This window comes from Macadamia integrifolia, chromosome 13, assembly GCF_013358625.1.
Source record: "Macadamia integrifolia cultivar HAES 741 chromosome 13, SCU_Mint_v3, whole genome shotgun sequence".
NCBI lineage: Eukaryota > Viridiplantae > Streptophyta > Magnoliopsida > Proteales > Proteaceae > Macadamia > Macadamia integrifolia.
Genome location: NC_056569.1, coordinates 21,822,449 through 21,840,571, shown reverse-complemented (window position 1 = coordinate 21,840,571; position 18,123 = coordinate 21,822,449). Strand labels below are relative to the sequence as shown.

At 40.2% G+C, this 18,123-nt stretch overlaps 3 protein-coding genes across 4 annotated transcripts; all 3 read right to left on the bottom strand.

Moving 5' to 3' along the window:
* Window positions 1-1,553, bottom strand: LOC122060172. The gene is made up of 2 exons (XM_042623369.1): window positions 606-1,553; window positions 1-265 (listed from the first exon to the last, which is right to left on the bottom strand). Exons 1-2 carry the CDS (start codon window positions 1,410-1,412, stop codon window positions 146-148), a joined length of 927 nt encoding a protein of 308 aa, XP_042479303.1. The 5' UTR covers window positions 1,413-1,553; the 3' UTR covers window positions 1-145.
* A 137-nt stretch (window positions 1,554-1,690) lies between these two features.
* On the bottom strand, window positions 1,691-5,560 carry LOC122060169 (probable LRR receptor-like serine/threonine-protein kinase At1g12460). The gene is made up of 2 exons (XM_042623365.1): window positions 3,537-5,560; window positions 1,691-3,451 (listed from the first exon to the last, which is right to left on the bottom strand). The coding sequence occupies exons 1-2, from the start codon at window positions 4,625-4,627 to the stop codon at window positions 1,966-1,968; spliced, it is 2,577 nt and encodes an 858-aa protein (XP_042479299.1). The 5' UTR covers window positions 4,628-5,560; the 3' UTR covers window positions 1,691-1,965.
* A 3,187-nt stretch (window positions 5,561-8,747) lies between these two features.
* On the bottom strand, window positions 8,748-17,157 carry LOC122060171 (transmembrane protein 64-like). Of its 2 annotated transcripts, XM_042623368.1 has the most exons (5): window positions 16,750-17,157; window positions 16,418-16,670; window positions 13,029-13,265; window positions 12,699-12,916; window positions 8,748-9,238 (listed from the first exon to the last, which is right to left on the bottom strand). In XM_042623368.1, exons 2-5 carry the CDS (start codon window positions 16,661-16,663, stop codon window positions 9,061-9,063), a joined length of 879 nt encoding a protein of 292 aa, XP_042479302.1. In that variant the 5' UTR covers window positions 16,664-16,670; window positions 16,750-17,157; the 3' UTR covers window positions 8,748-9,060. The 2 variants fall into 2 exon arrangements, with proteins under 2 accessions (XP_042479302.1, XP_042479301.1); XM_042623367.1 differs by having other exon boundaries at window positions 16,418-17,157.
* Window positions 17,158-18,123: the final 966 nt, after the last annotated feature.

Sequence of the window (18,123 nt, the reverse complement as noted above, 5' to 3'; positions counted from 1 at the left end):
GGAGCTTGGAGAAGTAACTGACTGTAGAACTTAAAAAGACCTTTTGTACAGAAGGGTCCAGTGATGAATGATAAGGTGATTCAGAAGATAAATTACAAATAACTGATTTCAGCTGGACCATAAAACTAGAAAGAAGAATGATCTTCTACAATAGTTTCCGCATCTGCATCTGCATCTGCATCTGTCGCCCCCTGGACGAGTCATCAATCCTGCTTCCACTGGTTCCAAAGAAGCAGCATCCAAAAGCTTTCTTCTTCATGAATCCCTACCATGATTGCAATCAGGAAAGAGTTAGAGAATCCTTTTACAAATTTCACTTCATAATTCTTATGCAAAATTGATTCCCTTGTACAGATAAAGATCACTTTTCCCCCCTTAAGCTATTTAAATTATTTTTCTGGTCAGACCGTTCTTGTGGCCTTGCCACCCGAGGCCTGAAGCAGTTGAACGGTGACCATTCAATTTATATGGCAAATAAATCAGAATTTCTCCTGCAATTTTTGCATTACTTTTGATTATGAAATTTAATGGAAACTTATATTATAGATGTATAATTGAAAAGCAGTCAATAATGTTAAAACCAAGGCATGGGATGGAGAATTAACCAACGCTAGGCTCTCCTTCCTTGTTTGAGTGGCATTCCAGTTGTAACTTCTTTTTCGGCTCATCAGTATCAACTCTCCAAGCGTTGGTGGTCTTCTTACCAGTAAGTTGCAATTGCTTTCACCACCGGATTCTTTGGTCTGCTGCTCTGGATGGTTATTCTTTTCATGACAGCCAACCTCAAGATCACAATCTGTTGAAATCAATGGAAAGAGGCATTCCAAGAAAGAAGCTCCAACAAGGCTTGAACGGCCGGTTGCATAACTACTTGCATCACTATCAGTTTCGGACATCGGTGAGGATGGGATTTCGTTACTTCCCTTCACTGGAGATTGTTGCACTGGAACAGCAATAGACTCATCTGTGTCAAAGCCTAGGGAGTCAAAATCAAATTCAAACATTTCTCCTTCCTCTTCCCCTTCCTCATCCTCATCACCAGCATTTCCCCTCTGAAATACATTGGTCAACTTGTGACAGGTTGTACTCGAGGAAGATGTGCTTGAAGAGAATATGGAAAGGTATGGGAAGCCAGTGAGCTTAAATGGGGAAAGGGTAAGAAACGGTGAATCTGGTTTTGGCTGGGAGAAACAGGGCAGTGGTTTCCCTGGCTTTTCCTCCCATTTGAAGGGAACTGAAACAACAAGCTTTGCTGGAGGTAAAGATGTGCTTACTACTATAGCCTGGGAGTGAGAATTCTTCCATTCTTTCTTTGGTGTGCCTGGCTTCTCTTCCCAAAGAAATGGAACTGAACCCTGTTGCCTCACCTGCTTCTGGTAACTGGGCTTAGAGGATTCTGTTCCAGCCATCATTCAATCAAGATGTTGTTACAATGAAAGTCCATATCCACTCTGGAGTTACACCATGGGTATATGTAGTTGATCAAAGTGGATTAGAAATTCTTCAACTAATACAATAACATATTCTACTTAGTGGTCATGGGTTAGAAATTTTGCAACCAATGCAACATGAATTCCAAGCACACCATTTGTGGGCTAGGATACTGGTTAGTCAATCTGTCAGAGATGCTTTGAAAATCAGAAGACAATAGAAAGAGTGGTCCTGGCTCTTCATTTTCTAAGACTGCAAATGATGGAAGAATTAACTGATTTTATTTCAACAATGAAGAATTCCCTCAATTCACAACGGTAAGTTGATAACCACAAAAAGAATAAAAAAGAATGTTTTCGTGTTTTTTCCATATCTCCCCGTCCAGGCGTCCACCCCCCCCCCCCCTTTTTTTCCAAATGCTTCCGGGGGTCCCATTTTCTTTCTTGGAATATTTAGGTACCTAATCTACACCAAACCAAGTAACCAACAACTCTTTTAGGGGTCTGAGACCCCATCTTCAATTCTTCCCTTTGACTATTGTGATTCTGAACCAGATCTAATGGATTCCAGAACTTGAACAACCTCTGCCATGTTGGGTCTCCTGGAAGGTACCTCAGAAGTACATATTAACCCCAACTTCATGACCTGAATCAGCTCATTCTCTGCAAACCCTCGCAAGGTTCGGTCAAAGCAATCTGAAGCTGCGCCATTCTCCAACAATCCCCTAACGTATTCACACAGAACCACCACCTCAGTTGCCACTGGACTTTCTACCGGTTTCTTCCCAGTAACCAGTTCTAGTAAGATGATTCCAAAGCTATAGACATCACATTTATCACTGAACCTTAAGCTCTGACTAGCCAGCTCTGGTGCAACATATCCAACAGCTGTGTGGAACTTGGTTAAACCATGACTACCCAACATGGGTAGCAACTTGATCAATCCATAATCAGATAACTTGGCTTCGTATCTTTCATCTAAAAGTATATTGGTGGACTTGATGTTAAGATGTAGTACTTGTGGTTTACAGTCATGGTGAAGGTAAGCAAGAGCTCTCGCTATTCCAAGGGCAATCTGAAACCTCCTAGACCAGTACAGTTCACTCCTGCCACCACTGGTGCTGGTGCCAGGCAAACTTACTCCATGTAGATGATCATACAGATTCCCATTGGAAACGAATTCGGACAGAATTAGCTGCATTGTAGAGGACCAGTAGTAGCCTTGGAAAGCAACGAGGTTGGGGTGTTGAAGAGTGCCCAGTCGCCCAACCTCCTGCTCAAATTCATCTTGGTTCCTGATCCTTCCTAGTGTCTCGAGCTTCTTCACTGCAATGGAGACTCCACCTTCAAAACTGCTTTTGTAAACTGTCCCGATCGACCCCCCACCAATTAGACAATCCTTGTCAAGCAAAGCTTTTGTCCCCGCTTCCCAATCCTCATACCTTGAAGGCAGGCTTTTGCTGAACAGAACCAGCTTCCCAATAATAACGTTTGAATCTGTTGAAGCAGGCGGGGTGCTCTCCACAACCAACACCTCGTTTTCCCTCTTCCTCCTAGCCCTTATGTTCATGAAGGAGATCACGCAAACCCCAGTGAAGATTACTGCAGCAGCAACAATGGCTACTATTGCTGAAACACTCAGTACCTTGGCTTTCCCTGAAGTCGATGTGGTGTGATTGCCTTCACAGAGCGTATTAAGAGGAGCGCCGCAAAGCCCAGGATTATGGGAGAATGCGGCGGCGCCAAATTTCAGCAAGGTGGGAATGGCAGGAATCTCCCCGGTGAGGTTGTTGAAGGAAACATTGAAGTAAGTCAGCAATGCTAAATTTCCAAGGGACTCAGGAATTGGCCCTGAGAGTGAATTTTCCGATAGATCAAGCAATTGAATCCAAGACAGCTTTCCCAGATTCGGTGATATGCTTCCGTTGAGATGGTTCTGATGTAGGTCAAGAGTTTTCAGGTATGTCATGTTGTATAGGGTCGAAGGTATTCCTCCCTGTAAGCCATTCCCGGAAAGAACCCTGCAAAATAAGCTTGTGATGTCAAAGTTTGATTCAAAGAAAAGCAATCTGTAGATTAGATTAGGTCGATAGATATTGGACTCACAGCTCAAGCAAAAATCTGCAATTGCTTATCTCGTTTGGGATTTCACCAGTAAGGCGAAGGTTGTGCAAATCAAGAACCTGTAGATATTCAATGCTTCCGAGCTCCAGCGGAATACTGCCGTTGAGTTGGTTAAAACTTGCATCCAAACTCCTTAGGCTTCTGCAATTCTTAAGGCTTGGAGGGATCTCTCCACTTAAATCATTTCTTGAAACATCAAAAGTTTCCATTCGATCGCTGCAGGTTTGTATCGCGGGGATATCTCCCTGAAACTGGTTTGACGATAAGTTGAAATGGCTGAGATTTTTCAGTCCAAGAAGATTGAAAGGAACCAAACCAGTAAAAAAATTGCTTCCAAGATCCAAAAATTTCAAGCTTTGGCACTCCGAAATCTGCTTTGGGATGTTTCCTTCTAAAGAATTGTTTCTCAGGGATACATAGGACATGCTCGGAGGGTCACAAATCTGTGCTGGAAAACTTCCACTGAGATTGTTGAAAGAAAAGTCGAATCCGACAAGCTTCGAGCATTTTGCAATAGATAGAGGAATTGAACCGGAGAGACTGTTGTGCGCGAAAGAAATGAACCTCGTCTTGAAGCAGTTCTTGAAGAGAGCTTCAGGAATTACTCCGGTTAAGCCATTGCTAGACAAATCCAGCAACCGAAGACTCCGAAGATCTCCGAGGTACTCAGGAATCCGTCCGTATAACACATTAGTACTCAAATTAAGCTTCCACAGTGTCACTATCTCTGCAAATTCTGAAGGTAAGGAACCAGTAAATCGATTCCCGTATAACGACAATGTCCGCAATAATTTCAAACCAGATAAGCTCGGCGACAACACTCCAGCGAGACTTGTATTCCACAACACTATTCTCTCAACAAATCCTTGGGGATTGCAAAACACGCCACGGTAATCCGTGCAAGGATCTCTGTCTGGTTGCCACGAATTTAAGGTATTAAAAGGATCGTCGGTAATATTTCCTTTGAATTCAAGCAGGATCTCCTTTTCCGTCAAGGGGTAAACAGTGGATCTCAGTAATGCAGTGACGAACAGAAGAAGAAACCGATAAAAAAATCGCCGGATTCTTCTCATGTTCACTGAAAAGGAGACAAAATCCCCTCAATGATCGAAAATCTAGCCTTCCGGCTTCGGCATTATCTGTCACGAAAGCGTAAGACTCCTGATCTTAACGAGTAATCTTCGAGAATGAGAAAAACTCCATTGTCACTTCTAAACAACAACATCTTCCTCCTTACTCCTTCGTTCCTTCGTTCTTCTCAGTCACTAACAATGCCAATCGTGAAGAATCACCTCGGATCTCCCAGAAAGAAACCCTAGGCAAGGTTTCCAGATTTCAGAGCTTCAAAAAGTTTCAGAGAGAGAGAGAGAGAGAGACAAAATCTCCAAAGGAGTGAGAAGTGAAGCAAGGAGTAGAGAGAGAGAGAGAGAGAGAGGTGTAGTTGACAGGCGTGCATTGCCTGGAAAGTAAGCAGGTGAAGGGTGACCCCAATTTTAATAACTGCTTCTGCTTTTGAAGTCCATATCTTACGGTTGGAAACGATTGAGGAACCACGTGCTTCTTCACTCTCCCTCTTCTGTAAGGCTCATTAAATTACTGAATCGCCTCCATTAATTCTTCTCCAACAAGTCAACAACCAAGTAACCTCCTTACCACAATGCATTAAAGAAGAAGATGAAAGAAGAAGACGAAAGAAGAAGAAAGAATTACTCCAACCTTTGTCTTCTTGTCTTCAACCCTTTCAAGATCCCCTCCTTCTTCTTCTTTCCCTTGAGCTCTGGAAATTTAATGGTCTACACAGTGAAGAAACAAAAGAATCGAACAGATCTGATTACTGAAAACCTAATTCTTAATTCTAGTCCTTTTTAGTCTCTAATCATAAATAATTTTTGAGGAGAAAATCGAGTTGGTTCTTAGTGATGCACAGCAGCACAGGACAAGAGAGATGGTGGAAGTCTGAGACTCAGAGACAGAGAGAGATAGTTTCCTCTCCCACCTTTGTCGTTGCGACTTGCGACCCGAAGCGAATCTCCGCAGCTTTTTTACCCTTTTTTTTTTTTAAATTAATCTTAAGCGCCTTAGGTGGCTGTTCAATGGAGTTCCACGTGCTTCTGCCACGTCATTCTCTATAGTTGGGTCCCACTTCCAACTATTAAGAAAAGTAATGGAATAGTTGGCAGCTTAGTTGGCCGCTTAAGAGTCTGCCACGTGGTAAAGTCCAACTCGTCCAAAATAAATGGCCACATAGGATGGGATACTTTCCTTTCTTCCTCCTTTCCTCCTTTCCTTCCACTCATTTTTTAGGCTTATATTTGGTAGTCTTAAGAGTAAAGAGTGGAGAGTTTTCCATTTGGAAAATACCAAGAAAAGTAATGGAAAATTGACCATGGGATTCCCTTTTTGTCAAATTTTTCCGTTGGAAAATTTTCTTGGCGGCCAAAACCTAGTCTAAATGAATGGAGAACTAAAGAATGCACAATGGATAATACCTTACAAATTTTTTATATTAGGGTACCATTTACATAAGAAATGGTTATGAGGCATTAAGAGGATCCCAATTGGATGGTATAGAGGAAACTTACTATAGAAACGCCTTTATACCAATACAAGATAGAAGGGATTTATTTTGATTTCGGTGAAAGTTTCTCATCATCAAAGGTAAAGAGAGAATATCTTTGTTTATAATTCTAATTTTTTTTAGTAGTAGATTGATTGTACATATCTATTGCAAGATTATAGAACTACAGAGTACTATAGAGACCTATAATATTATAGTCACAGAGTAAGTCAAGAGAGATCCTAGGGATCGAAGAGGGAAGAAGAGACAGAGACAAACAAGGAGGAGATCGATAATCCCCAGCCAAGTGAGAATAGGCAACACATTCCATCATCTAATAGGTTGACGTGTGGGGCTCCTTTATACGACACAACATGGTATTCAGCTTACATGCGACGGCTAAGAACCTCTTAGGGTGCATGCCCGAATACTCCTATATAACCATCGGATGTGTGACGTGCCGTAGGGGAGCAGGATTCTCTCTGGATTACACAAATATCTGACAAGTGTACCAAAAATGCCATGTGACACTGACATTGAATAACATGAAAGACCACTAGTGGCCAGATCATTACCAAGTATGAAATGACACCTAAGGGGCCCTTCCTAATAAATCACTTACCCAAGTCACAAATAGGCTGTGTACCAAATGGTTTTCACCGTATACTTCTTTCTGTTTCACTTTCACATTGAAGCTTCTTCTCGACGTAAACCCATGAGTAAGGAGAATCATCTGATACGGTTTCTTACTTTGGACAGCTTTAATGGTGTCTTCAGAATCCACATCCTTTACAAACATGGGATGGGACCATAGCCAGCCTTTATGCATAGGTAGAGTTACTCTCATTTTCTTTTCTTTTTTCTAGTGAGGGAGTTACTCTCATTCACCAGGAGGGTTCAGGTGTATTAATAATGTGATACCCTGGTGGTAGGTGTGCATTGATAACCCATCTACCCTTTTCAGAGTTTAATGCTCTTTTTAGTTCCTCTCCATTTGTCCACATAACCCTGTTTAATGGTTCAGGGTGTGAATAGAATATCTTACCAGAAAATTGTTAGCGTTGATCTAAGTTAAGTTGCTTCATTGGGACTTAGTCATCATAGGTTTGAATTGAAAAACAGTCTCTTCACGAAGCAAGATAAGGCTGAATATTTAATAACCATCTCCAAACCCTACAATACTAGAAGCCTCTTGCACTGGATATGCCTTTTCAAACCCTAATTTAAGCGGGTTCAGGTTGAGATAATATATTCATGGTTTCAAAAATCCAATAGTGGCCAGTCCAATTCTAATTAACGTAGGCCAGCACTATGTCTGCCCCTCTCCTCCCAACCCCCCCCCCCTCCACACCCCCTCCCATCTCAGCCCTTCCATTGGTTGAGCCTACTAACTCCTGGAAAACTACCAGCGTGCCCAACCTCCGCCCATAATCTATTTTGGAATTGATCAAAAGTACTCTTTGATATTGATTTTTTACCATTTTTCCTTTTTTAATCAGTAAAATAGCAAACTTACTGGAAGGAGTCAAGGACATGATTATTTGTTTAGCAATGAGCCATTACCAGAAGGGTGAAAGGGTGTGTTAACAATGAATGAGCATAGTAATCTGGGTTGACCATGAAACAGATAACCATCATGGTTATTCCTCTCTCATTGTCAATTAACTGTGATCAACATAAGGTGGTGGGATCACTCTATCTGATACTTACCGACTACCTGCATAAACTACATGACATGCTCTGCTTATGTAACACATCTGATGGGTTTGGTGGGGGAGGGGAATGAATCCCTGCTGACACTGCTGTTCTGTGGGCCTGTGGCTCACTGCTTATAAATGGATTGCAGACATCAGAAATGGAGATGGAGGGTCAAAGACGATGCTGTTAAATCATACAAGAGTGGAGGCCAAGACTTCATCCTTCCTATTCAAAGTCCACACTCACTGTCATCATTTGTAGATGGTCTTAAAGGACATACCATCCTAGACTTTTGGGGGGGTTCTACCCTGTCTTCAACCTTTGCTGCAATATGCTCTCCAAAGATGGAAATCCATCATTCCATCATAAACACATTTGTTTTTTTTTAATAAAAGAAAGGACCCACTCAATGAGAAAATGGGTTCCAATCCAAAGAATTGCAATGTCAAACCCAATTGCAAATTAATATATCTAGTACCGGTTGACAAAGTCATACCAAGGATCACACCATTGAAGCATCACCAGTTTTAGCTCTTTTAGTCCTGGTTTTGAACCCATCTTGTCCAGTTTGAAAGAAACTTCAAAAAAAAAAAAAAAGAATGGGTTTGATAAGATCAAAACCAGCCGGTTCACATGGTCCAAAAATCCATAAAACCGACCCGTTAAATGCATTTATGGAACATATCCAGATTTGAGGTCCTTGAACTGGGGAGGTCTCCCCGGTCATATTGGTTTAACCACCCAGTGCATTGATGTGTTTAAAGCCAATGTGTGCTTTCAGTGTGGTATCCTTGATTTGGGGCTTGTGTCTTTGGCAGTTGACCTTGGGGCCTCGTTCATCCTGCGAACACAAGAAACCAAAGTCTCCACGAACACCACAATGACTATGTTCACAACAATAATTTTTTTTTTTTTCATTCAAAATACTCTGTGGAATCTTGAAAGCAACAAATAGTTCATTGCTTTTTCCACTCATTCTATGCACAGTCAAACAATGTTCAATCTGAACACCACTAATATTTGTATATATATATACACATAAAAACAATGAATGCCTTCTCCCAGCAGGCTGATGTGGTTTACCCTGGATCATCAACGTCAGAAATGTCAATACCATCACGTGGCCAATCGCGTGGATGGTAAAAAGAATAGACCACCCAAGCACCTGGAACTATTTATGTCTGTGCACAGCTTGATCCAGCTCCAAAGGAAGGAATTCTCCACAATACTTGGGTCAAACCAAGCCTCCTACTACACTAGCAATTCGTCTTCCTCCTTTAGTTCGTTCAGCTTCCTCTTGGCATAAACTGTGGTGAATATCGCAGTAGCAACTGTAAAACAGAAACCAATGACATTGAAGATGGTCTGCTGCATCGTAAGGGACCTGTGCTCCTGCGTAGCCTCAGCCAATGTCCCTAATAGAATGCCACTGTAAACAACAATACAAACACAACTTTAAAGAGAATGAACAGGAGATTATATTCCATGACAAGACTCTTTAAGATGTTTTGCAAAGCAAGAGAAGCGGCTTACTATGTCTGATTATCCCACGCCCACATACAAACATGAGAAGAAGGTGACAGAATTATGGACCATGTTTCATTAATAAAAAGATGTACCAACGACTGAAAAATGAAAAATATTTTCTGATCTCATTAAACTTAGGACCTAAAATGATCTCTCTCTCTCTCTCTCTCTCTCTCTCTCTCTCTCTCTCGTGGATAAGTCTTGTAATCATCATCAGCCAGCGGAGGCTCTTTCCAATCATCATCTTCATCCAATCACATATAATGTATTTTTTGCATTTGTTTTCTCGCTCCTACGCTTCAGGTGCTAGGGATCAAATTATATTTCATACAACAAATATAGACACACACAAATTGCACATTGATGCATTGAAGGTTGTTAGCAATAGAATCTTAAAAACATAAATGTTTTTTCAATAGAAGAAATCATGTTTTTGAAGGTCCCAATCATGTCTACATTAACATCTAAAGGTTGGCCCTTAAAATGCATTCAACAATTAGCAGTAGAACAACTTGCATGCTTCAAGGTATTTATTGTTGTCCATGCAAAACCAAGTTCTCTATTTAAAAGTAAATTACATGAACTAAATAATCAGACTCCTAACATGTACATGTATGTGTACATTAGAGAGAATTTGTTGCAGCTCAAACTACAAGTGTCATTCTAAAACCTAGTTAGCAGGCAGAGAAAGATTGCAACTGTTTACAGTAAATACATTTTACTCCTGAAAATCTATTGGTATTATGGTCAAGAGTACTTACCTCTTTAGTGTCCGAAGGAACCTGGAGCAATGGTGCAATGAGATCCATAAGGAACTTCACAAATAAAAGTGAAGAGTTTTTTACACTACATCACTAACCAAAATTTGGACAACTCAACCACATGGAAAGAAGTATTGGAGCTCCCACATCATTCTCATTAATTAAAATAATTTGCAGTGGCAAATTCTTTAATACTGTGATACAGGAAGCTAGGAAGTCACTGTTACACGAGGTGTCATCAATAATAAAATCTTCAAATGGAACTGGCATTGATGTCTCCCTTTAAACCAACAAGGTGTAGGAGGACAGTGTGAAATATTGGTGGCACTGGCGAAGCTCTAACTCTACTTACAGAATATAGGGCTTAATGCCTATATTAGGGTGGCCAAGGAATGGAGGAGTTGGAGCTAGGGGTTACAGGTTACGAAGAAAGGTCTGCTAACAGATACAATGAAGTCCGGTTGTTCAGAAACTAGACCAGAATCAAAGGAAATTGAAACAGAACTTGAAACAGGACAGGAATAAGGCTCGGTAGGAAAATTTGATCTCTCAAACCAGGACTCTGCAAAGGATGGAACCCAGGCCAAGTGAAGGTCTTGAAAGGGTCTTTCGGTGGTTAAAATCCCAGGGACAACAGAAAATTGTAGTGGGGTTCTATTGGACTGAGAGTATGTTGAAACCTGAACAGGGAACAGGTGGGAGATAGGAATTAATCGGGGTTGGATTGAAGGCTTAACAGTGGTCTATGGAGGAAGGATGAAAGAGTTGGTGGGTGATGCTTCAGGGCTAACAGATCAGTTTCTCCAGAGCAAGGTTCGAGGTTTCGGGTTTCGACCCTGGCCAAAACCGAAACCGAAACTTCACAGGTCGAAACCTGAGATTCTTTCTGGGCCAAAATTAAAACCTAGGTTTTGAGGCCTGGAAAATGGCATTTTAACCTTTTTTTTGTGCTGCCTCCTTTAACCCTAAACCCTAAACCCTAAACCCTAAACCCTAAACCTGAAACCTTAAACCTTCACAAGAAAAAGCACCCAAAATGGTGGTTCTGCTTTGGATAAAAGTTTTCTAATGTACACTGAATGCTGCTGCCTGTTGTACACTAGCCCTATTATAAACATTGACTACATAGTTCATATAATTTAGCTACAAGAAATGTAAATATGAAATTCAAACAATCAAAATATACATTACGTTAGGGAAATACAAGTATACAACACCATGAGTCTTTAATCCACTTGTTGTACACCAAGAGGATTGAACACACATTAGGTTTCAACCCTTGGTTTCGCCTCGGAACCTGTCGAAGACCGAAACACTAAACCATGCTCCAGAGTTATGTCAAGTTGAAGGTTCAGGAAAGTAACATGAAACAGGGTGTCTGCAAGGTTGGAAACCTAAAGTGAAGCTGACCTGATCAATAGGTAATATCAGAGGGATTGGGTGTGGCTGGTGAGGATGCTCAAACAGGACTCAAGTCGCTCAGGGATGAAGGATTTATGACAGGCTTGAGTATGTCATACCAGTGAATTTTTAAGTGCTTTGTTTCATCCTTCTGACCTCACCTTCCTTAAACCCCCCAACTCGATTGGAAAACCCCAATCAGAATGACCAGACCCCCCTTTCATATGTTAAACAAGCCGTTTTTTTTGGGGGGCCCTGGTGAAATCTCCCCAAAGCCATAACTTCCAAGCAAGTTTTTATTCCACACTTGGGTTGGCATGTCAGTTCTGGACAGCGGCAGCCATCATCCTCTGATCCTTTCTAACCCCAATTCCCAGTCTCATAATATCTTCTTAAACCCTAGATTCACTAAACATTCAGCACCATCTTATTCACTCAATTCCTAGTCTAACTTCCCATCCATTCATCCCAAAACTACCATCCTTAAAGGACTTCCCCACCCTCCTACATCAATGATTCAATTCAGGAGTAGGCAGTGTTCATCATATCCTTTCCTCCCATCCCCCAAATTGTTAGGTCTTCTGAGCATTCCCCAGCTAACTCCATCAAACTTAATTGCAGAGACTGCTAGGGAACCCGGCCCCAACTGAAACTGAAGATATCCATAAACAGTATACGTGCTGATCTCACGTCACGGCCCGGCCCCCATCGAGGAGCAAACTAAGATAAAGCAGGGCTGAGAGCCCAGCACTTACTGCAGAGTGTAAGTGATTGCAATTGCATGCACTTCAAGGAAGATTGGACCTTGGAGGTCAACTCATCTGATCAGACAGGCCCACATCTTGGCTTCCACCATGGATACCTCACGTTCCAATAAATACCTAGATCAGTTGATGGCAAAGCAGATGAGTTACTTCTTATTGAATAGTCAATATCAGATCCAGGAAATTAATTTCCTTCGCATATCTTCCCTTTTGTCTCTCAGAATGCATTATTCACTTTAAAAAAGAGAAGAAAAAAAAAAAAACTTAGTATGGATATGCATGTTTGCACTTCTAGATGTACCCATGCACAAAGTCTGGGCGCACACTTGCCCATACGAATACACAATAAGTAAAATAAGATTACTATAAAAAAAAAAAAGGACAAATTTACACAGATGCTTTATGCTAAGAGAAATTCATGATGGAGATATCTTACCTGTAGATAGCAACGATAACATCAGGCACCATTCCCACCAACGACCCCAAAATGTAAGGACAGTACTTGACATTTGTTGCAACAACAGCATAATTGAATAAAATATAAGGAAATGGAGAAATTCTGAGTAAGGTCACAGCTCGGAATTGATGAAACCAATTTCCTTCACCAGCTAATCTAATAAAGGCAGCTCTCTTTGGCCATCTCTCCAACCATCTCTACAAAAAATCCATTAGTCTTAATGGGAAGCAGAAAAGCGATAAATAAAATAAATAAATAAATCTCTGGCAAAAGAAGAATAGCAATTTGAAACTGCTCTTAGATACTCACATGGATTTTATGCTGAAAGCAAGAACCAATGAAATATGGCAATGAGACACCGACAGTTACTCCAGCCATAAGTAGTAGGAATCCATATCCATAACCAAAAGTCATTCCAGCAACCCACATAGAAGGTGCAGATGGCACCAAAATTGCAGGAAATAATGCCACAGAAGCAAAGAGTATGACCACAAGTACTGGCATGCTGAATGTCTCCCTTTCCCAATTTAGGCATGGGATAACTACCTGCCAAGGGTATAATAGGTCAGAGCAGGAACACATAAAAGGAGAACATGCTGTAAGACATAAAGAAACACCACTTCTGGTGCAGTCCTTCTGGCACACTTGCTAGGCATCCTATGGCCAGGAACTGTTGGAAACACCGAGGAACAGATTCACATATCAAATGCCCATTACAAATGTTTAGTAAGTACCAATAAAAAAATCAAGGCTTTCACTCAGAAGCATAGTTATCAAGGTGTTGCCTTGGTGACCAGGCACCTTTGTGGCCTCGCATCCAAGCCCCCTCATACGCCTTGGGTCGCCTAGACGCCATGACAACTATGCTCAGGGGCATAGGGGTTTTCAAGAAATATTCATCTACCACTGTGTTTGAATTTTGGAAGTTCAAACGTCCACCAATTAAGATGATCTATTAGCATTTCTATGTAAGGTCTAGTAATGCTTCCAAATAAGACACCCACTACCGTGACTAACTCAATATTTCTTTTGGAATACAATATATGCTTTTACAATGGATGTTTGATTTCATTCTTGTCACGGGAATCAAATCAAGCAGATAATACAAACTCACTCCATGATGTCTAACACAAACATGATTCACTATGAATCATATATTTCCTTTCAGTTTGGTTTCTCAATTATCCAAATAGAACCTTAAGGAGAATAAGGTAAATTAAATTCACATAAACTTAACATGCTCAGATAGCCAACAGTCATCTGTATAACTAATTTTTAACTCTTGAGAAAATAAAACCACACCACTATCACTTACTAATGCAGGAAAATCACAAAAGTGGGCTTATTTTAGTGAAATAAGTTGGATTGCATATGTGTTCGGCCTTTGGTCCAAATGGGTTTTCATTGTAATTAGTCACTTTAATGGGCCTAGAAAGTTGGTAGGAGCTAGTAATTGAGATTAGTCGATTAGGATGATTTTAGTCCGAATCCTTGGGGTTATTTGACTCATTCTTTATTGTCCTTTTGTGTTATGTGTTAGCTGAGTCAAGCTCTAGAATTATTAGGAAAACATTTTAGTATATGCTATGGTTTTAGAGTCCCAATTTGAGGAGTCTCAGCTACAGGTCTGTTTTGGCTCTTCCAAACAGTAGTTTGAAACTTTGAATCAGTTAGGAGTATTAAAGAGTTGGTTTATGAATTCTAAATGTATAGGCATAACCTGCGTTTTATGATATTGAAATTTCTAGTTTTCTGTTAATTTCTCTTCTGCGGATTCAATGGGTTGACTTGGGTGGATCCTCAAGGGGTTTTTGGTGGATTCCAAAACCACAACAGGTGTATCCCAGCCCTGGTATCTTCTTCTAATCTTCTTTCTTACCATCTACAGATCAGTTTATTCATCCTCACTAAGCTGTGGCACCCCAGTTTTCAGGTTGAATTCCAGCTTGCTTCTCTTAGCCACATCTTTCTTAATACTGATAAGAATTGCTTCAAATTTGATAGTTAATCTTCTAGTTATCTTTCTCTATATTGAATTTTGAACTGAATTGCTGAAATTCGCTAGCTAGATTAGCAGTTCTTTTGACACTTCTATTTATTGAGCATCATGGTCAACCTGAATATCTTACGTTATAAAATTTTCTCCATAAGCTGCTAATTTTCTCCATTTTGGAGATCTGTGATTGCAAGTCCCTTTCTAGTTCCCTAGTTTGGGTGGTGGAGGACTGGCTAGGAGAAGAGAAAGATTATGAGATGAATCTCAGAGTTGCATGGGAGGGAGGAAATCACATAAGAAGCGGGGGGGGGGGGGGGTCGCACATGCCATGCAGGCTCACATAGACACTTTGTGGTGGTATAATAAAAGAAATCAAAACACTCCTACTCTAACTCTAAAACTAGAATATAATGGAACTCTACTACCAGCTAGCCTATTCAAAGTAAAACAAAAGACTAGAAGATAAATCCAAATCAAGAAACAGACTACTAATATCCTACTAGACTAAAGACCCAAGACCGGACCCAGTCTCGATCTGGGTTCTCAAACGGATTCAATCGGGTCCAAAGAAGTGTTTCTGCATCATTGGGATTGGATTTGCATTAACTACATGCCCCCCTCCCCCCCCCCCCCCCTCCCCCTCCCCCCTTTTTTTTTAATCCAGCAATATATCAATGATTTATTTTACAGTAGAGATGCCCAATGCATTTGGATTACATAATGTACTTCCTTGATACACTACGATTCTTCAACAAAACCACTCATTCCCGGCAATGCAAGAGAAGCCATTGAAAAGCTACTGAAAATCATAGAAATTTTGGGCATTGAAAGGGCAATTGCTCCCATTTCTTTGAGATGAACAAGACAATCTATCGTGACTCATTCCTGACCAAGGAAAAGTGCAGCACCAATATATCCATGAGAAATTATTTGAAAACAGTTTTGTTCAGTCCTATATCACTTATGGAAGCAATTTCTATTTTTGTGAAACCCATTAATAATTGACTCTGCAAAACTTCCTTTACAGCATTTTGTCAACAACAGACTGTCTAGGTGTTCAATCAACAGTTTCAGAGACAAATTTGGAGGTTGTGCTTCCATTACATGTTCACACTTAAAACTAAGATAAAGATAATATCAAAATTCAAATGTATCAAAACACTCGGAGAGTCTTGCATATATTTACATTTGTGTGATGTACAGCAAAAATAAAGATGTGTACTCAATGAAGCTAATCCATGACTCCTTGATTCAATGGCCTCTCAAAGCACCAAAAATAAGCAGGACCATGCTCTCAATGAACTAGTGGGTGATTGATTGAGTGCACATATAGCATTCAGAAGCACTTCACAGACTCCCAACTTCTATATTATGATATAAGAATTTTAGGCAGAAAACAGTCAAAGGTGATCCAAAGAATAATCCATCAATCAAAACACAATTTGAACAATGCAGTTTGTAAGTTTGTAAGCAAAACAATTATGAACGGTCAAAACTTAAATGAAATTAAAAATAAAAATAAACACTCTGGGTTAGAAAGGAGAAACACACTTAATACAATCACACTACCATAGATACGAAATGTCCAACAAAGGAATCTGAAACAACAAATTGACTTTATAGCAATAACTATAAATTACTGTGCATATTGAACTAGAAAACTGTAATTGATTGAAAAAAAAAAAGAATTAAGCATAATAACCTTATACATGACGATAGGACCGACCCAGACAACAACGACTACGGCGACCGCCACCAAGAAAATGCCCAACAAAACCACCTTCACCCACCACCACAGAGACCATCCGCTCTTAGGACATGGAGGCTCCTCCGGGAACTCCCCGAGTTCACGATCGTTGTCGCAACCCAGTGTCACATAATCCCCTTTCTCATCGCCCATTTGCACTTTCATCAGCGGAACCACAATGTCATCGCTTTCACAAGTCATTTCTCCGCTGGATTCAACACAACCAAATTTCTTCAATTCAAGAAACCCCATACTCTATATAAATTGCTAGAACCATAAATGCGAACCTGTAATGAATAAAAACGGTCCTATGTATCAATCGAGCTGCAGCAGAAGGAACCCTAAAAGCAAAAGCATAGAATCATATCGAATTGCCTATGGCAGCAACAGGAAAACCATATAATTTGTTCTTCTCTCCTTTACGACCAGAAATCTGAGCAGAGAATGACAAAAACCGAAGGGGATCTTCGGTTTCACGAATAAACAAAATCCAAATAAGCAGAAACTGGTAAGGAATCGAAGCTTCAAAAGCGGACAAATTGGATGAAAGACAAGAATGGCAGATGGATCAGGTGAAATTAACTTAATCAAATAACAAGTTAGGCATTAACCGTTTGGTTCAGATCTTTCTTCCCTGAATAATTTTCCCAATTTTTTAATATCATAATCGATCATCAATTTACTATATCTCTGTGACCCTCTCCTACCCGGTAGGCATTTATATCTATCTGCGCACTCAAATACCCGATGCGTGCCGGTGCAGTTCCACTTTGAATTAATGACACGTGGCACTAGAATAACTGTAAAACTTTGAATCATTTGGTTCGCATCTGACGTGGGAAAATAGATGCCATTAGTAATTCTGGGCCTCACTCTTGGTGATCATTCTCTAACCGCAATGAAGTGGACCCCACTATCTTACTTGGCGTCCTTGGTCGTAGCCTCTACGCGCCGGCCGATCGTATAGCTAATGTGCTAACAGACATTTTGTGTTAAGTGTTAATTAGTATTTTTTGGGGGTACATTAACAGTAATTTAATTGATTTATTAAAAAAATATCTTAATTATTATTTTAAACAAAAATGGAAAATCTTTGACAGGTTGGAAACATGGAAGCGATTGGATTGAAGAGAATATGAAAGGAATCTTCTTTAGAGCTTCAATCGTCGCATTGGGCACATTATTTTTGTTAAATGTATCGAGGAAAATGAGTCGGTGAGGTTTAAACATTGTTTTTGTATTCTCTCTCCTGCTAACATTTTCTTTCCTTTATGACTATATGGATATCTTTCTTCAAGAAATCATTGGCTAGGCGTGGAAAATATCATAACATACGATTGTTCTAACCTAATTTATTACTGATTGAAAATATCAAGAAATCCTCATAGATTAAGAGATTCTATTTTCACCTCTGGTGAAAGGAAAAATTTGCTTTTATGATACAAGCAAGATGCTAGCTTACATGGATTTTGTGGCGTGTTCCATTTGTATATCCATTCAAACAATTAGACTAAGCGTACTCAATAGAATTTGGGAAGCATGATTAATCACTTTGGACAATAAAATAAACAATTTATCATAACTATTATTTGAGTAGAAAAAGGAGCTTATAATTAGAAGGCACGGCAAAAAGCAACAGAAGCAACAATAGAAGCTAGAAG